Source organism: Nuphar pumila, chromosome 2 (genome assembly GCF_984573655.1).
Source record: "Nuphar pumila chromosome 2, dmNupPumi1.hap1.1, whole genome shotgun sequence".
Classification (NCBI taxonomy): domain Eukaryota; kingdom Viridiplantae; phylum Streptophyta; class Magnoliopsida; order Nymphaeales; family Nymphaeaceae; genus Nuphar; species Nuphar pumila.
Genome location: NC_143250.1, coordinates 49,292,225 through 49,317,521, shown reverse-complemented (window position 1 = coordinate 49,317,521; position 25,297 = coordinate 49,292,225). Strand labels below are relative to the sequence as shown.

At 39.4% G+C, this 25,297-nt stretch overlaps 1 protein-coding gene across 3 annotated transcripts in view; it reads right to left on the bottom strand.

The window, feature by feature from the left end:
- LOC149845434 (glutathione reductase, cytosolic-like) overlaps window positions 1–25,297 on the bottom strand; it is a 63,144-nt gene that overhangs the window by 24,209 nt on the left and 13,638 nt on the right. For all 3 annotated transcript variants that reach the window (XM_089995748.1, XM_089995750.1, XM_089995749.1), the window contains exons 6-8: window positions 3,618–3,821; window positions 918–991; window positions 748–831 (exon numbers count right to left, since the gene is read on the bottom strand). In XM_089995748.1, coding sequence (XP_089851874.1) covers window positions 748–831; window positions 918–991; window positions 3,618–3,821 — 362 coding nt within the window. The remainder of the gene's footprint in view (window positions 1–747; window positions 832–917; window positions 992–3,617; window positions 3,822–25,297) is intronic.

Below are 25,297 nucleotides of genomic sequence, written 5' to 3'. Positions count from 1 at the left end.
ACATCCGATCTGAATCCAAACCATTTACATCCTGTGAGAGAGAGATGGTAACTCAAGAGTTTTTGAAAAATTACAAGATGCCATGTATGTAAGAAATTTTGGAAAGCTATGTAAAGAAGGGCAAACAAATTCTTAATGACATTGTCAAAAAACATGGCAAGGATTTCAATTTAGAAAGTAATAAAGCATCTAATTTTCAACACCTATTACCCCAACTGCTGCTTTTATAATATTTAGGAAATTTCATGCCTAATTTGATTCATGTAAGATTTGCTCCAACTTTCAGAACATTTAGTGTTTCACTGAGTATCAAATAATTCAATTCTCATGCACCATGTGTCATGCTGAGATTGTTAAACAGCGAGAAGATGTACCAACTATTCATAACTGTGTACCCTTAGCCGATTATAATCATGATAACCATTCAAAAGAAGCACTGTCATAGGAAAATAGTACTTTATGTTAATAAAGAAAAAATGATCTGTCACTTCAGATATTTTCCATATATAAGAAACCATAACTTATTCCTTCAGCTCCAGAATCTATACCATGAGATCATTCTTTCAGAATTCAAATTTAAGCATAGGATGTGTGGGCACTCACTACTAACATCCACATCATAGAAACATTCTTTCAAAATATTTTGATTGGCATGTGCAGGATGTATCGGAAACACTGAAAGATTAATATAAAGAATAACAAGAAGATCAAGATAGAAAATAATATGATCCAAAGAATTATCACAACCTCAATGGGAGTTCTTTTCTATAAAATAGATCCACTGTAGCTCCCATTCCTCTCCATATAGAAGCAAATTCAACAGCTATATACCTATATAACATAAAGTGACTTGTCAAGCTCTGTTCTAACAATTTCCACAATCATATGTAAGTGAATTTTAACAAAATATAATATACCCTGCACCAAGGATAACCGCATGTTTGGGAAATTCATCCAAGCTCAATGCCTCGTCAGAAGTAATAGCCAACTCCTGCAAAACAAAACAATAGTATGAGCAGAAGAAAAGGATAAGGCAACGATGAAAAAGTATGTCGCATGATCTCAAAAGATATTTTATTGAACCACAGCATAAGGAAATCACAATTTTATAAATAAGAGAGCATATACATGAACATGGTAAAGAATTTCTGGCGTGTAAAGCAGAAAAATATTTATGACAAACTTATTTCAAGAAATATAATTCTTAATTACATCCGAAGTCCTAAACTTTCAAAAGTTATGTTGAATAGGAATTCAGAGCTTTGACATAAGCATCACAAAAAATAATGGAACGTTTTATAATTTAGAAACAATAAGGGCCTCTTTCATTAGACCCAATCATCTAGATAAACTAGATATTAGAAAAATAAAAACTTAGATATTTGTTTTCAGTGTTTGGAACTTTGGATATCAAAATCAGATAATTAAAAATGGATTATTTATAAAAACCTGAAATATCTAAATCCAATGAAGATTTGAATTTACATAAACAGTGAAAAAAAATTAGAAATAGAATATCCAAAAATGTGGGCAACTCCCCAACCCACCATGTTACGCGCCCCCAACCCTCTCTCTCTCTCTCTCTCTCTCTCTCTCTCTCTCTCTCTCTCTCTCTCTCTCTCTCTCTCTCTCTCTCTCTCTCTCTCTCTCTCAGCCACCTGTGATGGGTACCCCTCGAGAATCAACAAATCAGGACCTCCTCCTCTTCCTCCTAAACCAAATGGTGTCTTTTTTTTTTAAACATGATAATTCTTCATTTTGTAACATGAGTAATGGGAGCTTGTGCCCACCTGTTTGTTGTAATGTCTGGAAGAGATGCTAATTGTCATCTCACGAATTAACATGTAATTTTTCTTTTCATTCATTTTGACCATTCATTTTATTGTTTACTGTTTCATTTCCCTTGTATCGAAATTTCGAACAGATTATGGACAACTCAAGCAAAAAGATTCAACAGGTTGCTTAGAGCATTGAATCTTGCTTGATCCCTATAAAATTGTTAATTGTGGTTTCAGGTAGCTTTTTATGTTACAACCTAGTAAATTTTGTTCTTGAATGGCTTGGTCATGTGATATTATAATTTTTTGGCAGTCACAAGCAAAATCAAGAATTCCGAATAACCAACCAAACATGAGCAAAATGAAAATCTGGATAGTATTTCCAGATGTTGAAGTACATCGAAACAGTAATTATTTAGGACTAAAAAGATTGAGGTTCTAAAAACATGTATAAATATGAAACCAGAAAATTAAATTTCTGGATTTGTAACCAAGCACTAAGAATGCATGGAAAATCATAAGTTCGTCCACCCAAAGCAACAGATTATCTCACCTGTGCTAGTAAAATGGGTTAAACGTAAATAACTCGAGTGCATGATTAAGTTTTGCTATTCTAAGATTCCATTTCCAACCTCAGATAGACAAGTTAGCTTCACACAAAACTCCCCTACTCTTGAAATACTGTTCCTAGCAAGCATGCTTTCCCTCAAACTAAGCAACCAAAAAGACCAATGAATAATCCACAGAATCAGTGCATGACGAGATCAAAGTAGGGGCAAATGTGTGTAATGAAGTATGCAGAAAAATAAATACAAAGTGCACAAGCACTATTACAAGTCCAATAAGGACAATACAAAGGCACTAGGGCACTACACAAGCACAAAGTGCAAATACACTACTCAAAAGAGCCAAAAGAACACAAGAATGTAAAAAATATAGTCTTTATTGAACACAAATGCTTAAGAGAAGCATTAAATGCAAGAGAGGGGAGAACCCCCTATTTATATACAAAGAGAGGCCTTGGGGAGCTCACAAGAATAGTTGGGAGCTCCCAACGGCTCTATGGTCATGTGACCATTATGCCCTTACACAATGTAAAAAAGGACACAAAAAAGGAAAATAAAAAATAAATATAGAAAAGACTAAACTGTCCCTAGTGGACAGTCCCTATTACAAAAGGTAAAATTACCAAAATGCCCGCCAATACAAGAAACAATAATAAATATAGTTATATATACAAATATGTATATATATAACTATATATGCATACATTTTAACAAATGTGCACCAGCTTAAGGATTCAAACAAAAGTGTGGTAACAAACAAGTGCAGACAAGTAGCAAAATCAAGAAAAGCCAAGGTAGGTGGCCTCATTCAAATAAAGCCAACCCCAAGCTATTGCATGCAAAGGGAAAATGGGGAAAATCCACCTCCAGCTAAACCTGTATCTAAATGTATATCAAATGAAACTTTAACAGGTTTTGCAAGGTAACAAAGGTGAACCTTACATTACAGAAATTTTCTTCATAAGTGTCGTACCCATGTTGGGCACTTGCAGATGCTGAGACCAAAACTTTTTTATTCTCCTAAACTCTAAAGTGCCTTCTCTTAAATTTCAATTATTTTATTTTTCATCTGTCCATTCACTTTTCCTGTGATTCCACAAAGCACACACATGCGCGTGCATGCACCCAGATACACAGATCTTGCTGAATCATATAATTGGTCTGAAAAAATTAAAATATTGCTTTGCATACCAATGGTCAAGACTGAAATGTACCAGGTAGTTAATGTATATTGAACCATAAATTAAATATCTGAACAAAAAATATAAAATACCTGCCCTGGAATAGGTACACGAGTTGCCCGACTGCCAGTTGCAATCAAGATATGCTTTGCTGAGTATATGTTCTTGGTGCCATCATTTTGAGTCACCTCAACTCGATGAGGATTTACTACCTTCCCCTTGCCTTCTAATAATGTGACACCAGAATTTGCCAGCAACCTTTTGTATACCCCATTTAGCCTGTTTATTTCCTGTGTCTGGAACATCCATGAATAAGATTAACATATAATCAAGCAGAACAGTTATCAAAAGCTGAAGTCTATGTACTAGCCATGGAGTAACACAGAATCTGAAGAAAATTCTAATTGTAGGCAAACCTATCGCTACTGTTTTGATAAAGCACAAGTTGTCCTACATGAGTCCGGGTATTTATGACTGATAAAAATGGCATCAAACTTTTTTAACGTCCTTAACAGTTAAAAAATGGGGCTTGCACTGGACAGAGTTAGACCTCATCACATTCACACTCATCATAATTTTCAAACAGATCTTGGAGACTTCTCCATTCCTTTTCATGAGATAAATCGTGACTTCATGCGCAAGATTCAAAAGAAAGAAATTGCAGAGGCTTTGAAGAAAATGAAATCAAGAAGGGCAGTTGGCCCAGATGGTATACCTATCGAGGCTTGGAAATGCTTGGGAGAGAAAGGTTTAGAATGGTTGACAAATCTTTTTAACTTGATTTGGCGAACAAATAAGATGCCTAATGAGTGGAGGAAGAGTACTTTGGTGCCTTTATATAAGAATAAGGGTGATATACAAGATTGCACAAACTATCGTGGTATAAAACTCATGAGTCATACTATGAAACTTTGGGAGAGGGTGATTGAGTCTAGGTTGAGGAAGGTTGTCATGATATCGGAGAATCAATTTGGTTTTATGCCTGGAAGATCAACTATGGAAGCTATACATCTTCTTAGACAACTTATTGAAAGATATAGAGAGAGGAACAAAGATTTGCATATGGTTTTTATTGATTTAGAGAAGGCATACGATAGAGTACCTAGGGACGTTCTCTGGTGGACAATGATGAAGAAAGGTGTTTCTCTCAAGTACATTAGTATAATTAAAGATATGTATGAAGGAGTAGTAACCAATGTCCGCACTTGTAGAGGGGTGACAACCAATTTTCCGATAACGGTTGGGTTACATCAAGGATCTGCTTTAAGCCCTTTCCTATTTGCGATAGTGATGGATGAGCTTACGAGATCAATTCAAGAAAATGTACCGTGGTGTATGTTGTTTGCTGATGATATTGTTTTGATTGATGAGTCTAGAGCTGGGGTTAATGCTAAGTTAGAATTATGGAGACAGACATTGGAAGCTAGAGGTTTTAAGTTGAGTAAGAGTAAGACTGAATATATGGAATGTCGGTTTAGTAAGCAACGAAGTAGTGATGGGAGTGTAGTGAAGCTTGGTGAGCAAGATATACCGGTGAATGATTATTTCAAATATTTGGGATCCATCATTCAAAAGTATGGAGAAATTGATGGAGATGTAAATCATAGGATAAAGGTTGGGTGGATGAAATGGAAAAGTGCAACTGGAGTGCTGTGCGATCGTAGAATGCCATTGCGGTTGAAGGGAAAGTTTTATAGGACAACTATTAGACCCGCTTTACTATATGGTACGGAATGTTGGGCTGCCAAGAGACATCATATTCAAAAAATGAGTGTAGCTGAGATGCGGATGCTTAGATGGATGTGTGGAAATACAATAAAAGATAAGATTCGGAACGAAGAGATACGTAAGAAGGTAGGTGTTGCACCCATTGAAAATAAGATGCGAGAGAATCGTTTACGGTGGTTTGGACATATTCGGCGAAGGCCTAATGATGCTCCAGTTAGAAGGTTGGAGAAATGGGAAAATATATTAGTTAAAAGAGGTCGGGGTAGGCCTAGGAAGACTTGGATGGAGATGATAGGAAAGGATATGAATGCTTTGAACCTCACCGAGGACATGGCGTTGGATAGAAATGATTGGAGGAAAAGGATTCATGTGGAAGACCCAAAATGAATTTCTTTTTTGGTTCATATCGCTGACCCCAATTGTTTTGGGATGAAGGCGTAGTTGTTGTTGTTGTTGTACTTTCCAGAGGTCCCCACCTCATAGGTATCACATAATAAAAACCCTGAGGAAAGTTTTTTTATGCTTGTGAAGATATAAGCAACGCAGCATCTCTTTTTGGCAGTTCATGCAATTAAGAAGACAAGAAGTTGTGTAACTTTGCAACCAACAACTTCTTGTTTAACTTGAAGCACGTTTTATTTCAAGAGAAATAGGGAAACTGAAAATTATTCCAAAGGGAAATCAATTTCCCAATGTTTCCAGAATAATTTCCATATAACAAATTTAAACTTTGTATCAGCAAATAAATTTGGTGACTTCTCTCATCCAAATAGGTGGAGAACAGAAGCAAATGGAAAAAGGTCAGGGCACATGGCTACTTGTCCAGAAAATTGGGGTTGCCATAGTAAAAATTTCCTCTTTTCTGCAACCCCTGAACCTGTGAGGTTCGATGCTGAAACACATCAGCATTCAATGCATGGACAACCAAAAGCAGCTAAAATTAGGCCCCAGTGATGCCAGTTTGCTAGAATCAGTAACCCCAGAATTTGTAGTTCTGCTTTTGCCGTTAGCTAGGTAAGAACACTACGAATGGATGCAGGGTTAGGAGAATTGTTCCCCCTAACCGCTGAGATTTTGCATAGTTCCATAGGGTTTGCTTGGTATTCTGTCCATGTGACAGAGAACAATCAGTACAATTATTCAGAAAATTTTGACTTTACCAATCCATCAACATATCATCAAACAATGCTCCCATCCCCTGCTACTTTCTATACCTTTAAATCTCTAGCAGGGCTTTCCTCAGGTACTTTCCATATCACATAATTTCCTTCTTAGAAATCAAATACTTTCCATTATCACATAATGTCTTTCTTAGAAATCAAGTGCATACAATACTATTAAAACAAAAGAGAATGCAAAGATACAGCCACATCACAAAAATTATTCATACCCATCTTAAAAATGCCATGTTTTCCACATATACAGAAGAAGTGCCTTTTTTTTCTTTTCTTCTGTCTGGTGCATATATTATTGTTGAAAATTTAATGGAGCACACAGGAACCGAGAGAGAGAGAGAGAGAGAAACCGAGAGAGAGGGAAAGTCACTTCATCATATTAGGGTTTAATCTCTACTTAAATAGAGATTAAACGTGAGCACCAAATTACAAAATAACCCCCACACAATATATAATAATACGTAAACCCAAAATTCCCTTATAGGCATGTCTCAACACTCCCCCTCAAGCTGGAGCATAGATATCAATCATGCTCAGCTTGTCACAACAGTGAGAGAAACTCGGCCTCGCCAGAGCTTTGGTAAAGACATCAGCTATGTCACAGGGATTCGGCTAGTAGGGTGCCGCACCCGCGTCGACGCGACTCAACGCGGGTGCAGGTGCGGCACCAGGTGCGGTCAACCCGATCCTGGGTGCGTTGACCACACCCAGGGTCATTTCGGTCCATTTTTTGGATTTTTTTTTTAAATCTCCTTATTCAATGGGCTGCAGAATTTAAAAAAAATCTGATGACAGTTGCTTGCTGCTGCTCTTGTTTTATAAAGGGGCACTTGTGTCCACAACATCTGACGAGCTTTGTTGGCATCCCATGCTATTCCTGCCTCCAAACAATTAATTCGCAGCGTTGGAAAACATACTATTAACTTGGAAATGATGGTCCATCTTCCTCAAAAATTAAAACCAAAATTCAAGAGCCTTTTGAAGTCTTTATCCTTCAACCATCCAAATCCTTCTTCGTCAAGGATTTTCTCTCTCCATAATAAATGATAATGGTGGTGGTAGCCTTTGTGGCTATTAGTATTCACTTTTCTCTTGACGAGATGGGTGCTCTAGCCGTAGCTTTGTGTAGACCTTTCTTTTCCACATGTCAAATCCAATAAATTTCTTTTAGCTGACATCTGTGTGCAACTATATATAAAATGAAATTTGAAGAACCCTAGGCAGTGGCGTGGCAGTGGAGTCGTAGGCCTCGTGAAGACTCTCTCTCCAACAAACCACATCAAACCTTTCGTTTATATTTTTTTTCGTGAAGACCAGGGAGTTTCAGACATGATTGAATCATGACAACCAGCAGAACGCAGCAGGCTACGTCGATCAGATTGCCAATCCTTTCGGTTCATCAATTTTGTCCTGTTGTGCCAAAGTACACAACAAGCAGAACGTGGGTAACAAGTCTTCAAACAAACACACCAGCAAAAAAACTGGACCCCCGACCCGTGCCGGGGAAACCCCCGGACCCCCTTCTATATATATATATATATATATATATATATATATATATATATATATATATATATATATATATATATATATATATATATATATATATATATATATATATATATATATATATATACACATTTTTGCCCATGCCGCACCCCGCACCCGGGTTTTTTGGAAGTGCCGAATCCCCGCACCCGCACCCATGTGACATAGGACATCAGCTACTTGATCTTCGGAAGATACATGATCAGTGCAGGTATACCCATCCTGAACCAAGTTGCGAACATAGTGACAGTTAACTTCAATATGTTTAGTCATTTCATGAAACACTAGGTTGTTGGCAATGTATGTAGCAGCCCTATTGTCACACATCATCAACATAGGTAGGGATACTTTCTCCTGAAGCTCGGTCAAAACTGATTTTACCCACATAATCTCAGTTGCGGTCTGGGTCATCGCTCGGTATTCAGATTCAGCACTCGACCTGCCTACAACGGTTTGTTTCTTACTCCTCAAGGTAACAAGATTTCCTCCCACAAACACACAAAATCCAGATGTTGATTTCCTTATGTTACCAGGAGTTGACTTTAAGTACCGAAGAACCATCATAGCTGCATCCCAGTGAACTTTTGTAGGTTTGTCCATGAACTGACTGATTTTACTCACGGCTAATGAAATGTCAGATCTAGTAAAGGTCACATATAACAACTTACCCAGCAAGGATCTAAAGTTGGCACTATCCACATAGTCAGACTTCTCATCGAACATGTGAGTTTTGGGATCCATTGGAATGTTAGCTGGCTTAGCTCCTAGCATTCCAGTCTCTTTTAATAAATCCAACACATACTTTCATTGAGACAACATTAAGCCCTCTTTGTTTCTTGAACCTCAATACCCAGAAAATATCGAAGGTGACCAAGATCTTTAGTAACAAAGTGTTTCTGAAGATGATCTTTTGTTGCAGAAATATCTTGGGCATTGCTCCCTGTTAATATGATGTCATCGACATATACCACCATAACAACAATTCCAGCGTTGGTTTTCTTGATAAACAAGGAGTGATCTGAAGCTGATCTGACAAATCCAAAACTCGACATTACCTCAAATAATTTGTGAAATCATGCCTGAGGGCTCTACTTTAGGCCATAAATAGCTTTCTTCAACTTGCACACCTTCTGACACTCCCCCTGAACCTCGAAGCCTGGAGATTGTTGCATGTAGACAGTTTCATGCAAATCCCCATACAAAAAGGCATTCTTGACATCCAACTGAAACAGGGGCCATCCATGGTGCACAGCAACAGAAAGAACGAGACGAATAGTGCCAAGACGAGCAACTGAGGAAAAAGTTTCAAAAAAGTCAACACCATAAGTCTGAGTATAGCCTTTTGCAACCAACTGGGCTTTGTACCGTTCAATTGACCCATCTGAGTTATATCTAATGCTATATACCCATTTGCAGCCTACAATATCTGCATCAGTGGGAGGATCAACCAAGTCCGAAGAGTCTCGAGACCATAAGGCAGCCATCTCATCACGCATAGCCTGCATCCAGTTGGAGTCGAATAGAGCTTGACTGTGATGAAGCGGAACAGAGGAGGCAGACAGAGCTGAAATAAAATTCTTCATAGATGCCCCAAGATTAACTTCTGAAACAAATTGCGAGATGGGATGAAGAGTGCATTGTCTCTTTCCCTTGCGCAGAGCAATAAGAAGATCATCATCAAAAGCAGAGACGGCAGTATACTCAGAAATACTTACCTCAGGAGGAGATAATGGTGGCATGGAGGTAGGTGTACCCCCTGTGAGTGTATACTATGGGAGGGTTTTGGTAGCGAGACACACCAGACGATGGAGCCAAGGACTGAGGAGGAAGCGACTCTAACGAAAAGGGAGGAATCGATAGAGGAAGGATATCACCAAGGCTCTCTTGTAATATTGGAGTAGTACTCGAAAAATAAGGAATAGACTCAAAGAAGGTAACGTCCGCACTGACATACTCTTTATGAGATATAGGGTCGTAGCAACGATATCCTTTTTGGTTCTTAGGATACCCAAGGAAAATGCATTTAATAGACTGCGCAGCAAGTTTATCTCGATCAGGACCCAGCTTATGCACAAAACACACACATCCAAAAACTTTAGGGGGGATAAGGAAGAGAGGAGCCTCCGGATGGAGAATTTGAATTGGGATATGGTCTTCTACAGAGCTTGAAGGCATGCGATTTATAAGAAAGCTGGCAATCAAAACCGCATCGCCCCAGTATGAAGCAGGCATATTGGATTGAATCATAAGGCACCGAGCAACATTGAGGATTTGTCTATGTTTCCTCTCAGCCACACCATTTTGCTAGGAGGTATGGGGACATGTAAATTGAGGTTGAATCTCATTAGCAGAATAGAATTGAAGCAAGTCTTTGGATTTGAACTCAAGAGCATTATCAGTGCGAACACTTTTAACACATACGTCAAATTGAGTTTTTATCTCAGCAATTAAAAATTTAAGAATGACAGGACCATGAGATCGATCTTTTAACAGGAACACCCACGATAACCTTGAGAAGTCATCCACAATAAGTAGATAATAACGACACTGAGTCCTATTAGGAATCCTACTCGAACCCCACACATCGACATAAAGAAGATCAAATAATCCTTGACTTGACGGACTCTGATTGTAGGGAAAAGAGCTACGACAATGTTTTCTCAATTGACATGTGTCACACTGAAAGGAAATTGAAGGAGGTATATAAGGAATGACAAGACGAAGTTTTGTCACTGGAAGGTGACCCAGTCGATGATGCCACAATAGAAGACTTGAGGATGATGTAACAACAGAATAAGCTGAAACCTATGGTTGATGTAGATAATACAGACCACCTTCCTCATAGCCGCCACCAATCCTTCCCGCCGTCAGCAAGTCCTGAAAAGTGCACCCCATAGGATCAAAAATCACTCTACAATTCAACTCTTTTGTCATTCGACTGACAGATAATAAATTTTGTGGAAACAAAGGAGCATGAAGAACATGTGATAATTGAAGAGTAGAGGAAATAGACATGTTTCCCTGCCCTACAATTAGGGAAGAGCTGTCATCAGCAAGAACTACCCCTTTTTGATCAGTCACAGGATTTAAACTTAAAAAGTTACTTGAATTTCCGCACAAGTGTCTGGATACTCCAGAATCAATGATCTGCCTACCACCTTGGCCATATAGACCATCACCTGCCGAGCACGCAACCTTCGCAACCGAAGACTTCAATGTGGATGAGCCTAAGGTAAGGAGCTTGTTATATTTAGCCCGGCTAAGAGTTACATAATCATTGGAGTAATCTGCATCCATAAGGAAAAGTAATGGGCTTGAAAAAAAAAGGTACAATCATATGCGCACACCAACAACCAACTATGAAACCGACTATATATGGATTGGATTTTACCAATGAAATATGAGATACACGACTGTCGCCTGCTTAGATCCACACTTCAAATATAATTTTAAAGGAACTTGACCAAAACCTTCCACCTCAACAAAGGATTGCTATAGGATGTATATCAATACCACACATCCAACACGATAAAGATGTGTTTGGTTCATACCTGAAACTGCTAAAACTTCCAGCTAACAATGGTAGATTAACCTCTCCACCACAACAGTCAATCTGATATAAACTCAGATGAGATCCACAATAATAGACTGAATATCACGACCCATTTCATATTTGAATAATACGAATCAGGACTGATCTACTCAGCAATTGCTACCTTAGACAATACCAAGACCGTGACGCGACTGGTTCATGACGGACTTAGCAGACTTATTCGACATCCACGCTACCACCATAGATATGATCTAACTTAGACAGAAAATGACAGATAAGAATACGATCTCCAGTAGACATGCCAAGAGTTCCAAAGTCCAATATAAAACCAACAGCAACCAGAAGACGCAGACAAATAAACCACTTTCTGGATGATCTCAGCAAAACTATTGAGATGCTTACACTCCACCAAATCAATATTTGATAGGCACAAGCACATCAAGTTGGGAACCAGGGCATTGGTCTGCAGTAGACGACTTCAACTACATCAAAAACAAATATCATATCTAAATATGATCTGATTTAACATCACCACATCAACCCACATGAACAGGAACCCACGTCAACACAAAGACTGTTGATCGCCAACACCACAACGATACTAACAACAGCAACTCACGACCACAACAGATCAGATCTGATCACAGCATCTTTAACACGCCTGCAATGGAGACAGATCTGGTCCACACCATGCGACAGGCTCTAAATCACCACCAACTGCAACATCGTCAACGCCAAGACTTCAACACCCAGATATCAACCCGCTGCTCCAGCTTGCCAAATCACAACGATCCATCTTCAATAGATTTCCAAACTGCTCCGAGATTTGACTTCAGATCTAAGTCACTAGAGATTAAACCCTAATATGATGAAGTGACTCTCTCTCTCTCTCTCTCTCTCTCTCTCTCTCTCTCTCTCTCTCTCTCTCTCTCTCTCTCTCTCTCTCTCTCTCTCTGTTCCTGTGTGCTCCATTAAAGCTTCAACATGGTATCAGAGCAGCGTGCGACCTTAGGTGTCTGAGTTCCAGCATCATCTTCATTCGAGCAACATCTCATCGGATAGTCAGAGGAGATCGACATCCTTCTTTGCTGATCAGAGTTTGGTCCTTCTGTGTGAAGATCAGACCTGGCGACAAATCTGTAGTAAATCCAAAATCTCTCTCTCTCTCGTTGCGATTTTCGACAAGCCCCGACGCCGCCGACGCCTCCCCCTCTGTCGCTCCTTGCGATTTCTGGCAGCATCGCAACCGACCCCTCCCGTTCCCCATTTCTGGCAATCACGACCTCGCACGACAGTCGACCCCGCCCTCTCTCCAGGTACGTCTTCTGTAAGGCCTTGAAATCTTAACCCAAATTTTGAGGAATTTTTTTTTCTTTTTGAAACAGCGGAAACAAGTCATTCTATAAGGTTAAGCATTTTGGAACATTACAGTGGAGAGCAAACCAAAATCATTTATTTCATTTCAATATCAATGAAAATTAACATCAGAGTTTCTCGAACCATCACTGGAACAGTAAATCCAAAATCTCGATCGAAACCTCATCCCGCAGCCGCTCATAAACTCTATTCATTACCTGAAAAATGATAAATTTATAGGAATTAGACCACAACTGTCTAAGTAGGAAATCTGTAACTTTTAATGCAGGTATATCATGAATCTAGTATGTGATGTGGGTGTCATGTGTGATTTTCAGTATATACAAGAATAAGTAAAGATTTACGCTACGACAGTCAACAATTTATCAGAAGTTAACTGGCAGGTAACATCAATAGCAGCATTTAAATATCTCATAACCACAGATACAAATTCATGCAATAATTCAGAGGAATGCAATTATCACAATTACATAATTCAGGTAAGCATTCATACATGGTGCATCTATTAAGCATAAAACAATATTAATCAATATCATGAATTACAATTCAAGTAGAACAGGGCATTTAACATACATTAGAAATTAAACATCACGCATCCATCAAATATATAACAATTAAGGGAACAGATAACATATGCATGTTTTAATGCATAGCATGAATATACATGATTTATGTGCAATGCATGAACACTTTATTATCTTTCATTAAAGTTTCTTTTTTCATATGCATGCCCTATTAAATGCATACAATTTAAGTTTCTCTCTTTAATTTTTGTTGCCCGCGAATACACCAAACGGGTACAATCCCCGAGGTCAAGTTAGGTTCCCAGGGTAGCTTAACACACAATTTGTAATTTATTACTGGGTTCCGAACTTAGCCCTCAACTGAATCACCTTCGGAATATTAGACCTTCACATCTAATGTCAGGGACACAAGGAACACCCCACGCCTACATATGTCACTTCCTTAATACCAAAACAACAGTTGTGTCAAACACACTACCCTCAGGTAAAGTGGCGGACTCTACCTAAAACCGTGGTCAAAAGAAGATACCTCAATATCGGGTTCAGGGGACAAAATAAAGCACACAGAGTTTTTGTATCCTCACAGTCTCCCAAGACCGGCACTCTAAGATCCTCATTCTCTAGATGAGATATCTCATAACGTATATTACATTGTTCTTATTCATTATCTTTTTATTAAAAGTCAATTATTGAGTTTTGCAATTCAGTATGCAAAAATAAGGCAAAAACTCGCATCTACCCCTGCGAGAACCATCACGAGACTCCAGCCCATGGAAACACATCGAACAGTGCAATATAGAGCAATAAAATTACATTTGCAAATCAACATGCAAAATTAATAACATAGGCTTGCAAATCAACATGCAACCATAAGCTCGAAAATCTGCATGCGTAGCTCTTCACGGTCTACCACCCGTGACAACAATAGAACAGCACAATTAAAACCATGGTATGAATGTGATTTTTGCAATGCATTTGAACAATTTAAGAAAGAGCAAACTAAGGCTCAAGGCTCTCCAGGCCTCTGATGATTCATTTAGACCATCGATGCATCGTATGCAAAAAACATAACAATATGCAATGAGGTCAACATACTTCCAAATGCACATCCATCCAAACCAATTTAACAATGTAAATGAGTTACCACAGTCATATGCATGTATTCACCATCCATGTGCAAGTGCTTTCATGTAATCACTTAACACACATGCATTCATCCATAATTCATAAGTATATGAGAACATTTATGCATGATTGTACATGCCAAACACACATCGATTTCATGTATGCTCATGTACTTGAAACCAATTCATAAATGCACGATAACTAAACATGTCCTATAAATGTAGGCACATGAAACTTTTCATTCATAACATATGTTAACATCCACACACATGAACATAACTCGAGCCTAGAAATTGAAATTGCAGTATCTACGTATTATAAGCATTTCCATAATACAATCTAGCAGCATACTCATATGTCTGAGCCCAACATAGAGTTAAACGAAACAGTACAACATAATACAAAACCCATAGTCAATGATGTTGTAATCAAGTGAAATTCAATTCCTACTGATTCAAGGACTCAGAAGTGTGAAAGTAAATCATAATGGTGAACTAACAATCAGTATGGTGAAAGCAGGCCATACGGTTGCAATAAAAACAGTGTTGTGAATATAGTTTGACGACACCTAATCAGAGGATAACAAGATATGTTAGTCAAAGTATAACAGGGTATGCTAACCAAGATATAACAGGGTATAAAATCAATGTTAACTGATCAACAGATAACATGGTGGTCAGTTAACACTAACTGATCAACATGTAATGAGGCATGCTATTAACATTACCAGGAAATCAATTAACACCAACTCTTCAGAACCTATCAAGGTAGTAAATTAACTCAAACTAATCAGCAATTTACAAGGCATGGAAATGAAATACCAAAAATTGACAATATATGATGATTAAAACAACATCAGCAGCCTGTGTTCTACAGGAGTCTATGTTCATTCTGAAGGTGTTCACATGACTTGGTTCCAAATTTTGGATTATAACAGGGCAAAATCTGTTCAGGACATCACCAAAATGCATCCCCTCATGGGTTTTGATTGAGATTGGCCCCTTATCAACCTGAATCTCATCAGGTCCTCATTGAATAAAAATAGATTGGCAAATTGACTCGGGCATCGTTATGATTTGAGTCAGCATTGGGTTGTTGACTTAGGAAAAAGACGATGGGCTGAATCCAGCAGGTCTGAATGGATCTGAGTCACGCTTAGATCAGAATCCAAACAAGAGAGGACCAACAGGTCCAACAAAAGTGCATAATGTACTAGTACTAAAAGGGTTTTTAATTTTAGTCCCTATCAAAATAAATTTGGGACAGACTTCTAAATTCTTAACTGATGATGGGGTTTCACCTGACCTGATTCTCACCCAGGCGTTCCTTGATGATTGGCCTATCAGTGTTGCATATTCTAATATAAAAACATGATTTCTTTCTGAAATGGTTGATTCTGGATTTTTTTTTACGCAATGACTCAACCCAATACACGTACCAATACTGTAAGAATTTAGTGTATGAAACAAGCAATCACTGGAACGGAATGAACCTTCAAATATGTCACCCAACACCAAGAATCGGATTCCCCTCTTCAAAAATCTGGGTTTATCGGCTCCCAAATAGGAAATCCCCAAATTTGGGGTTATCAAATCCAAGAAATCGGAAACCCCACGACTGGGCTAACCAAAGCTTCAACTGAAATCCCAAATCGGTTTGATTTGGAATTTTCCAAGTTAGGGTTAAGCAAGAAAACCCCCAAATCGAAAATCACGACTACCGAAAACAACTCACAGACCTGCGTTTTCCGGTAGCCAAGAATCTCATCGGAACACTCAAAAAATGAGAAAGATCAGGTTCCCTTCCCTTGACAGACCCAATCACACACCGATGTTAGTCGATACCTACAAAAAGAGACATAGAATCCTACCTGCTTCAGCGATTGAAGGAGGAGGTGGCTGGCGACGAACGTTGTAGGTGTGGTTGAAGCTTTCCAACGTCGGTGCTCCGGCGCTATGAAGGGCTTCGAGAGAGCGAGATACAGAGGGAAGGAGAGAGATGAGAGGTGAGAGAGTGACACCCCCCTCCATCTCCTCTTTAACGAGCCGAAGTCCCCCTCCCTTCCCAGAAAATCGGAGGGAGTTGGTTACGACCTCCGTAACCTCCTCCCCCTTCTTGATTTTTAGCAAGAATCGTGCCCTAGGCACGATTCTTGTAATCGGTGCTTTATTAATAGAGGGTCGGGTCCGGGACCGAGCCCCGTGACCCGCAATGCCGGATTCACTCTAACGTGGATCCGGGTCGGCCAAGAATAAGGAATTCACATGGATCCGAATCGTAAGGGAATGGTGGATCCACATATTGGATCCATTTGGGTCCAACCGTGACTCAAACCCAAAATAATTTTATTTATTTCTTTATTTTTATTATTATTATATATATATACTAATTTACATAGGTATGATTCTTATGGATCCGGGAAGCGGATCCTAGGCCCAAAACACATAAATCCTACCTAATTGCATAAAAATTCGCATAAAATTTTCGGTTATTACATCTTCTTCTTTGTCTTCCTCTTTTCAAGCTGTCGGAGGGCCAACCGGAGGCTAGCGGACCCTTGTCGTGCCTTCCCCTTCTCTCCCTTTCTGTGTTCGCAGGGAGGCCGGCGGCCCCCTGCCGCGCCTCTCTCTCTCTCTCTCTCTCTCTGCATTTGTCGGAAGGCTGGCAGGAGGATAAAGCCCCCTGTTGTGCCTCCCCTCTCTCCCTGTGCTCCCTTCTTGGTAGGGGAGGGGTCGAGCCCCTTCCTGCGCTCCCTATTGCCAGAGGAAAGGCCGAGCCCCTCCTTGCGCTCCCTATTGGCAGAGGAAAGGCTGAGCCCCTCCCTGCGCTCTCCCTTTCTGTTGCTGGCGGGCAGGGGCTCGCCCCCTGCCGCCTTTGGGATTCTGGCAGGCAGAGGTGATGCCCCTGCGGCCTCTCACTTTTCAGGCAGGGGCGGGCGATGCCCCTGCCACCTTTCAGTTCCTGGCAAGCAAGGGCGACGCCCTTGCCGCCTCTCTGTTCTCGGCAGGCAGGGGCTCGCCCCCTATCGCCTCTCCGATTTCAGCAGGCACGGGCGATGCCCCTGCCTGATCCCCCCTTTCAATAGGACCAACGGGGTTCTGCTTGTCTGCCCGGAGCAGTTAGTGTACGTCACCTTGTGTTGAGACTTGGAAAGCTCGAATCCCAGTGGTATAGTTGTATAGCTGGTAGGGGTTTGCTTAACCTCAGCCTTCGGGTTAGTCGGTCAGGTCTGAGCTCGCCAGGTTGTTGAGCCCACACATGTCGCCCCTACTTCCACTGCATGGGGTCAACCCTGACTCGGTCAAAACTTCTTGTATGTTAATTATCACCTTTATTTGTTTACAGATTTGCGCAACAGAGCACGCTCGCCCCCGCGTCAATTTTGAGGTATGGGTTCCCCTTTTTATCTCGAGTGAGAAAAGGAGCACAGATGTGTTTCTCATGCAATAGTTAATGGATCCAATTAACAAGTCATCACCTGGATATATTCATTTCAGTCATATAATGCATTTTAAGGAGATGAGACAAACTAGGTGGAAAAGATTGGAAATGGTATAAAATTTGGAAATAGTATTCCTTTGCGACTTTAACTTCTTGGTATCGTTCGCTTGACAGAATATTTTTCAAGAGCTTCAAGATTTGCCTAGTAATGTAGTTCTAGTGCTATGCTAATCTTTGAATATTGTTTTAAAAAGTTATTTTGGTTCATTATACATGGTAGACCTTTTGGCACAGACAAGATGGCCTAACAACAAAGCATCTCCATCCTGGAGTTATGGCATAACACATGTATGAAGTATGTAGTATGGTCAAATACCTATAGTTAGCAGCTAAAACATATTAAGATATAGCTTTAAATGTTGACATAGTGCTTTCAAATATGTTATGTTGTACTCTTCACAGCTCACTCTGAGGAAGCTAAAATAATGGATGGCTTGTGAAGGGGTTCTAGATTTTCATAGATGAACAATCATTAACCTGTAGATTAGCTAATGTAAGAGATAAAACATCATCACCAGAACCGGTAGATTAGCTAATGGATCCAAAAAAAATATAATAAAAAAGGAACCTGTGTATGGGCTGTCAGGCCTAGCCAACAGGGTCGGCTGGGCTGACTTGGCTAGCCCGGCCTGGTAGGCAGTCTGGCCTGGGGCTGACCAAACCCGACCCAGATGACTAAGGTCAATTGGGCCTGATTTAGAACCCCAGTCGACTGGGTCGGCTAGGTGCAAATCTCTTTAAAAAAAATATAATAAATATTAAGGGTGTTGAATCCTTGTGTTGCCTACAAAAACAAATCTTGTATTTTGTGTTGCCTTTGCATATCTCCAGATTTTTGCCATTGTGAAGGTTTTAGCCATGTGCATGCTAGAACATATTTTCTCACATGCCTGTGATTAATTATTGATGCGTGACCAATGTCCAAATGTAATGTCAACTACATGAGAATTTCGTGAGCATGTGTAAAATCTGAAATTTTAGATTTATGTTGCATATGTATTAGTTGCATAAGAGGGCATATGTTTAAAGAGATCCATGAATGTAAACTTGCGTGTGACATAAGTATGGTGGACTTAACCTGATGAATGGAGTTCTTCTTATGTTTTAGTTTGATTTTAGCAAGTTGGATATGAATGCATGCATGTTAACATTGTTGAGACGTGTTTATAAGGGCTTTTTGGGGTTTGTATATTATTGTCCCCTTATTCGTTATTCTCTTATATATTGTGGGTCTTTTTGTAATTTGACGCAGATGGTTAATCTCTATTTAAGAAGAGATTAAACCTAATATCAAATAAGTTATTTTTGTGCGTCTCTATGGGAGTCGACTTCAACATGGTATCAGAGCATGGTGAGGTCCTTCTCGTCTGAAGCCTATTGACATCAGCCCATCTTCTTCAGCAGGAGCAGATCTGGTCGGTGCCTTAGCCTTCTACATCATCGATTAGGCTTGTTTTTTTTGTAGAGGACGTCTCTCAAGGAAGGATCAGATCTAATGTTGGGTCTCTATCAGTCGAAGCACCATTAAAATAGATATAGTGTCGTAACAGAAATCTGGATTAGATCTGATCGTTGATGTTGATGCCGAAAAGTCGCGAAGGGTGCTGTTAAAAGTTGAAAGAGATCAAATGAATAGAGGTCGGTGGAGTAAGTTCTGCGTAATTGTGGTATGTACCAGATCAGTTTTATTTGTTTAAAAAAAATGGAGACTCATCTAGGCAAGGTTGCCCTGGATCGTGTAGGAGTCAAATTTTTTTTGGGGTCTGATCTGAGATCTAAGATCATATCAGTTGGTGGATCAATTCGTGTGGACAGTAAGAACTGTGTTGTGGATGTTTCTTTTAAGAGAGTTTTTTTTATCAGTTTGGACGTGTTGTTTGTCCAGAAGATGAATTTTATCAGTTTGGACTGCATCTGCATCTGCATCTGCCTAATCTTTTGTTAGTAGCCTATCATTGAAAGTTGCATCTGCCTAATCTGTTCCATCAGTTTTTATTAGTGCGGCAGTTTTTTTTTTGTGACATCTGCCTATAGCAAAAAAAATTTTGAGTTATATCTAACCAAGTTTTAACTCCACCTGTGTATAACTGTTTAGTTACACACTGCCAATCCCAAGCCCGGATAAAGGAGGAGCGTTGTGGTAGGCCAGTGACAGCCAGCATAAAAACTTAGTCATACCCTATGAATATGAACCAATATGAGAATTTCGTTGGAGCGTTCCCTACTGAGCGACGCACTGTACTTTATAGGCCCGGAGGCAGTGATAAATGGGCAAAGGTTGCTAGGTCAGGCAAGGGTTCCGTCACTTTGTTGGACGAGTGGGGGTAAAAAAGTTAGCCCAAGACCATAAAATTAGGTTAGCCACTTGGAACATAGGGTCTTTAACTGGTAAGTTGGTAGAGTTAGTAGATGTTATGTGTAGGAGAAAGATTGATATTTTATGTCTACAAGAGACCAAATGGGTAGGTGAGAAAGCAAAAGTGATAGAACATTGGGGATATAAGATTTGGTATACAGGAATAAATAGAAATAGGAATGGAGTAGGGATTGTTATGAGTCGTGAGTTTATAGATAATGTAGTTGAGGTCCGTAGGAAGGGTGATAGGATTTTACTTATTAAATTAGTATTAGGTACGAATATTATTAATAGTATTAGTGTTTATGCACCTCAAGTAGGTTTAGATGATTTCATTAAGCATCAATTTTGGGAAGATTTAGATGGAGTAGTACAAGGGATATCGTATGGAGAAAAGCTTTTCATTGGCAGTGACCTTAATAGACATGTAGGCATTAGTAGGGATGGATTTGAGAGTATCCATGGAAGCTATAGTATAGGAGAAAAAAACGAAAGTAGAGAAAGGATTTTAGATTTTGGTTTGTCCTATGATATGATCTTAGCAAATACTTGGTTTAGGAAGATGGAGTCTCAACTAGTAACATTTAAAAGTGAGGTTAATACGAGTCAGATAGATTTTTTCTTACTTAGAAAGAGAGATAGGGGTTGTTGCATCGATTGTATGGTTATACCAGGAGAAAGTGTAGATACACAACATAGAGTCTTAAATTTAGATCTTAGAATTAGACAATGTCGCAAAAGGGATAGACATAGGATAGATCCTAGAATTAAGTGGTGGGAATTAAGTAGTGGGCACTGAAAGAAGCTAAACAAGGAACGTTTGTAGAGCAGGTAGTTAAGGAAGCTGATTGGTGTCTCGAGGAGGATTCAGAATCAATGCGGAATAAGATAGCGGGTGGCATGAGAAAGGTGGCTAAGGAGGTATTGGGTGAGTCGAAAGGCGGTGCACCGCTAGGTAAGGATACATCATGGTGGAACGAGGATGTCAAATTAGCTATTAAGGTTAAAAGAGAGTGTTATAAAAATCTAAGAGTTGTGATAATGAGAATTTGGAGAAATATATGATAGCAAAGAAGGAAGCTAAAAATGTAGTTCGAAACGAGAGGGATAAGGTATATAATGAGGTTTATGACAAGTTGGATACCAAAGAGGGCGACAATGATATTTATAAGCTTGCAAAGATGAGAGATAGGAAATCGAGGGATCTGGGTATGGTTAGATGTATCAAAGACGAAACGCAAAGGGTTTTAGTCAAAGATGAGGAGATTAAGGAGAGATGGAAAGATTATTTTGATAAGCTATTTCATGGAAGTCATGCTCAGGATCTTTGAGACTTCTCCATTCCTTTTCATGAGATGAATCGTGACTTCATGCGCAAGATTCAAAAGAAAGAAATTGCAGAGGCTTTGAAGAAAATGAAATCAAGAAGGGCAGTTGGCCTAGATGGTATACCTATCGAGGCTTGGAAATGCTTGAGAGAGAAAGGTTTAGAATGGTTGACAAATCTTTTTAACAAGATTTGGCGGACAAATAAGATGCCTAATGAGTAGAGGAAGAGTACTTTAGTGCCTCTATATAAGAATAAGGGTGATATACAAGATTGCACAAACTATCGTGGTATAAAACTCATGAGTCATACTATGAAACTTTGGGAGAGGGTGATTGAGTCTAGGTTGAGGAAGGTTGTCATGATATCGGAGAATCAATTTGGTTTTATGCCTGGAAGATCAACTATGGAAGCTATACAGCTTCTTAGACAACTTATTGAGAGATATAGAGAGAGGAACAAAGATTTGCATATTGTTTTTATTGATTTGGAGAAGACATACAATAGAGTACCTAGGAACGTTCTCTGGTAGACAATGATAAAGAAAAGTGTTTTTCTCAAGTACATTAGTATAATTAAAGATATGTACGAAGGAGTAGTAACCAATGTCCGCACTTGTGGAGGGGTGACAACCAATTTTCCTATAACGGTTGGGTTACATCAAGGATTTGCCATGGTGTATGTTGTTTGCTGATGATATTGCTTTGATTGATGAGTCTAGAGCTGGGGTTAATGCTAAGTTAGAATTATGGATACAGACATTGGAAGCAAGAGGTTTTAAGTTGAGTAAGAGTAAGACAATATATGAAATGTCGGTTTAGTAAGCAACGAAGTAGTGATGGGAGTGTAGTGAAGCTTGGTGAGCAAGAAATACCGGTCAATGATTGTTTCAAATATTTGAGATCTATCATTCAAAAGCATGGAGAAATTGATGGAGATGTAAATCATAGGATAAGGGTTGGGTGGATGAAATGGAAAAGTGCAACTGGAGTGTTGTGCGATCGTAGAATGCCATTGCGGTTAAAGGGAACGTTTTATAGGACGACTATTAGGCCCGCTTTACTATATGGTACGGAATGTTGGGCTGCCAAGAGACATCATATTCAAAAAATGAGTGTAGCTGAGATGCGTATGCTTAGATGGATGTGTGGAAATACAATAAAAGATAAGATTTGAAACGAGAAGATACGTAAGAAGGTAGGTGTTGCACCCATTTAAAATAAGATGAGAGAGAATCGTTTACGGTGGTTTGGACATATTCGGCGAAGGCCTAATGATGCTCCAGTTAGAAGGATGGAGAAATGGGAAAATATATTAGTTAAAAGAGGTCGGGGTAGACCTAGGAAGACTTGTATGGAGATGATAGGAAAGGATATAAATGCTTTGAACCTCACTGAGGACATGGCATTGGATAGAAATGATTGGAGGAGAAGGATTCATGTGGAAGACCCAAAATGATTTTCTTTTTTGGGTCATATCGCCGACCCCAATTGTTTTGGGATGAAGGCGTAGTTGTTGTTGTTGTTGTTGTTGTTGTATATCTGATCTCAGACCGTGTGAAGGTCAAGTGACTGTTGTGATATTTTAACTATTGTTGTAATGGTTGATTCACAAAAAGGGGAGCAGAAAACAGAGGCTTCGACAGATTATAAAGCCTTCGCAAATCCGTTTTCGTATGGTACATCAGTAAAATTAGATGAGACCAACTATGCAAGATGGTCTCGAACATTTATGATGTCAGTTTCAAGTCATCGCAGGAAGCATATTTTGTTGAAGTCTGAACCTAAAGAAAAAATTGGAAAATATGCAACGTGGGAAGAGGACAATGATATAGTTATGTCCCGGATTATGAATAGTGTGCAGCCACATATTGCCGATGGTCTTATTTATTATTCTTTAGCCAAGCAGATGTGGGATAACTTGAGGGATACATACTCACAAGAAACGAATGTGAGTCATATTCTTCAGGTAGAACAAGAAATCTATCAACTGCAGCAAGGAGATCAGACATTGGCACAATACTACGCATCAGTAAAGGCTGTATTTGAGAGGTTGAATGCTCATAGACCTTTATGCTGCAACAAACAAAAGATTCATCAAGAGCAGACCATGGTGGCTCGATTTCTTACTGGGTTATCATCAGAGTATACAGTGGCTAAAGTTCAGATGTTGACAGGATCAGATGTTCCTACACTTGTTGATGCATATAATCATCTGAGCAGGCTTGCTATGTCTCTTCCTAATTCTCAATCGGAAACCCAGTCCTCTGCTCTATTTGTTTCATTTGGTCGTGGTCGAGGAATTGTCCCGAATTTCAAAGGAAGAGGTTGTGATCATGGTACTGGAGGCAGGGGCAAGTTTCAATGCTCCTTCTGTGGCAGATTTGGTCATTTAGAAGATAGATGCTTTGACAAACATGCCAGGCCTCCTCCTTCAACGGCTAAAACTGCTCCCAATGCTCAAGTGGTCAAATCAGATGCAGATTATTCCAATATTAATTTTACCAATGATTCATTGACTCTTAGCAAGGCTGAATATGACGAGCTTCTAACCTTACGGCCATCTACTTCGAGCTCTCCAGTAGTTGATGTTGCGTGCTCTGCAGGTGATGGCCTACCTGGCCAAGGTGGTAGGTGGATTATTGATTCAGGGGCATCTAGATACTTGTGTGGAAATTCATGTAATTTTTTAAGTTTAAAGCTTCTTTCTCATCAAAAAAGGTAGTCCTTGTTGATGGTCGTTCTTCCCCAATTGTAGGGCAGGGAAACATGTTTATTTCCCCTACTCTTCAATTGTCAAATGTTCTTCATGCCCCTTCTTTTCCACAAAATTTATTATCTGTCAATCGAATAACTAAAGAGCTGAATTGTAGGGTGATTTTTTATCCCATGTGTTGCACGTTTCAGGACTTGCTGACGGAGAAGAGGATTGGTGGCGGGTACGAGGAATGTGGCATTTATTATCTACATCAACTAGTGGGTTCAGTCTATTCTGCGGTGGCATCATCCTCAAGCCCTTTGTTGTGGCATCGTCGTTTGGGTCACCTTCCAGTGTCAAACTTTGTCGTGTCATTCCTCATATATCCTCTTAAGTTTTTTTTCAATGTGAAACATGTCAATGGGGAAAACATCACCGGAGCTCTTTTCCCTCCAGTCAGAGTCCGTCAAGTCAAAGATTGTTTGATCTTTTTCATGTTGATGTGTGGGGTCCGAGTAGGATTCCTAGTAGGTCTCAGTGTCGTTATTATTTGGTTATTGTTGATGATTTCTCAAGGTTATCGTGGGTGTTCCTGTTAAAAGATCGGTCTCAAGTCCCTGTTATTCTCAAATCTTTAATTGTTGAAATAAAGACTCAATTTGATGTGTGTGTTAAAGCTGTTTGCATTGATAATACTCTTGAGTTCAAATCCAAAGACTTATTTATTCTGCAAATGGGATTCAACCTCAATTTACCTCTCCTCATACATCCCAGCAAAATGGTGTGGCGGAGAGGAAACATAGACAAATCTTGAATGTTGCTCGTTGCTTAATGATTCAATCCAATATGCCTGCATCATAC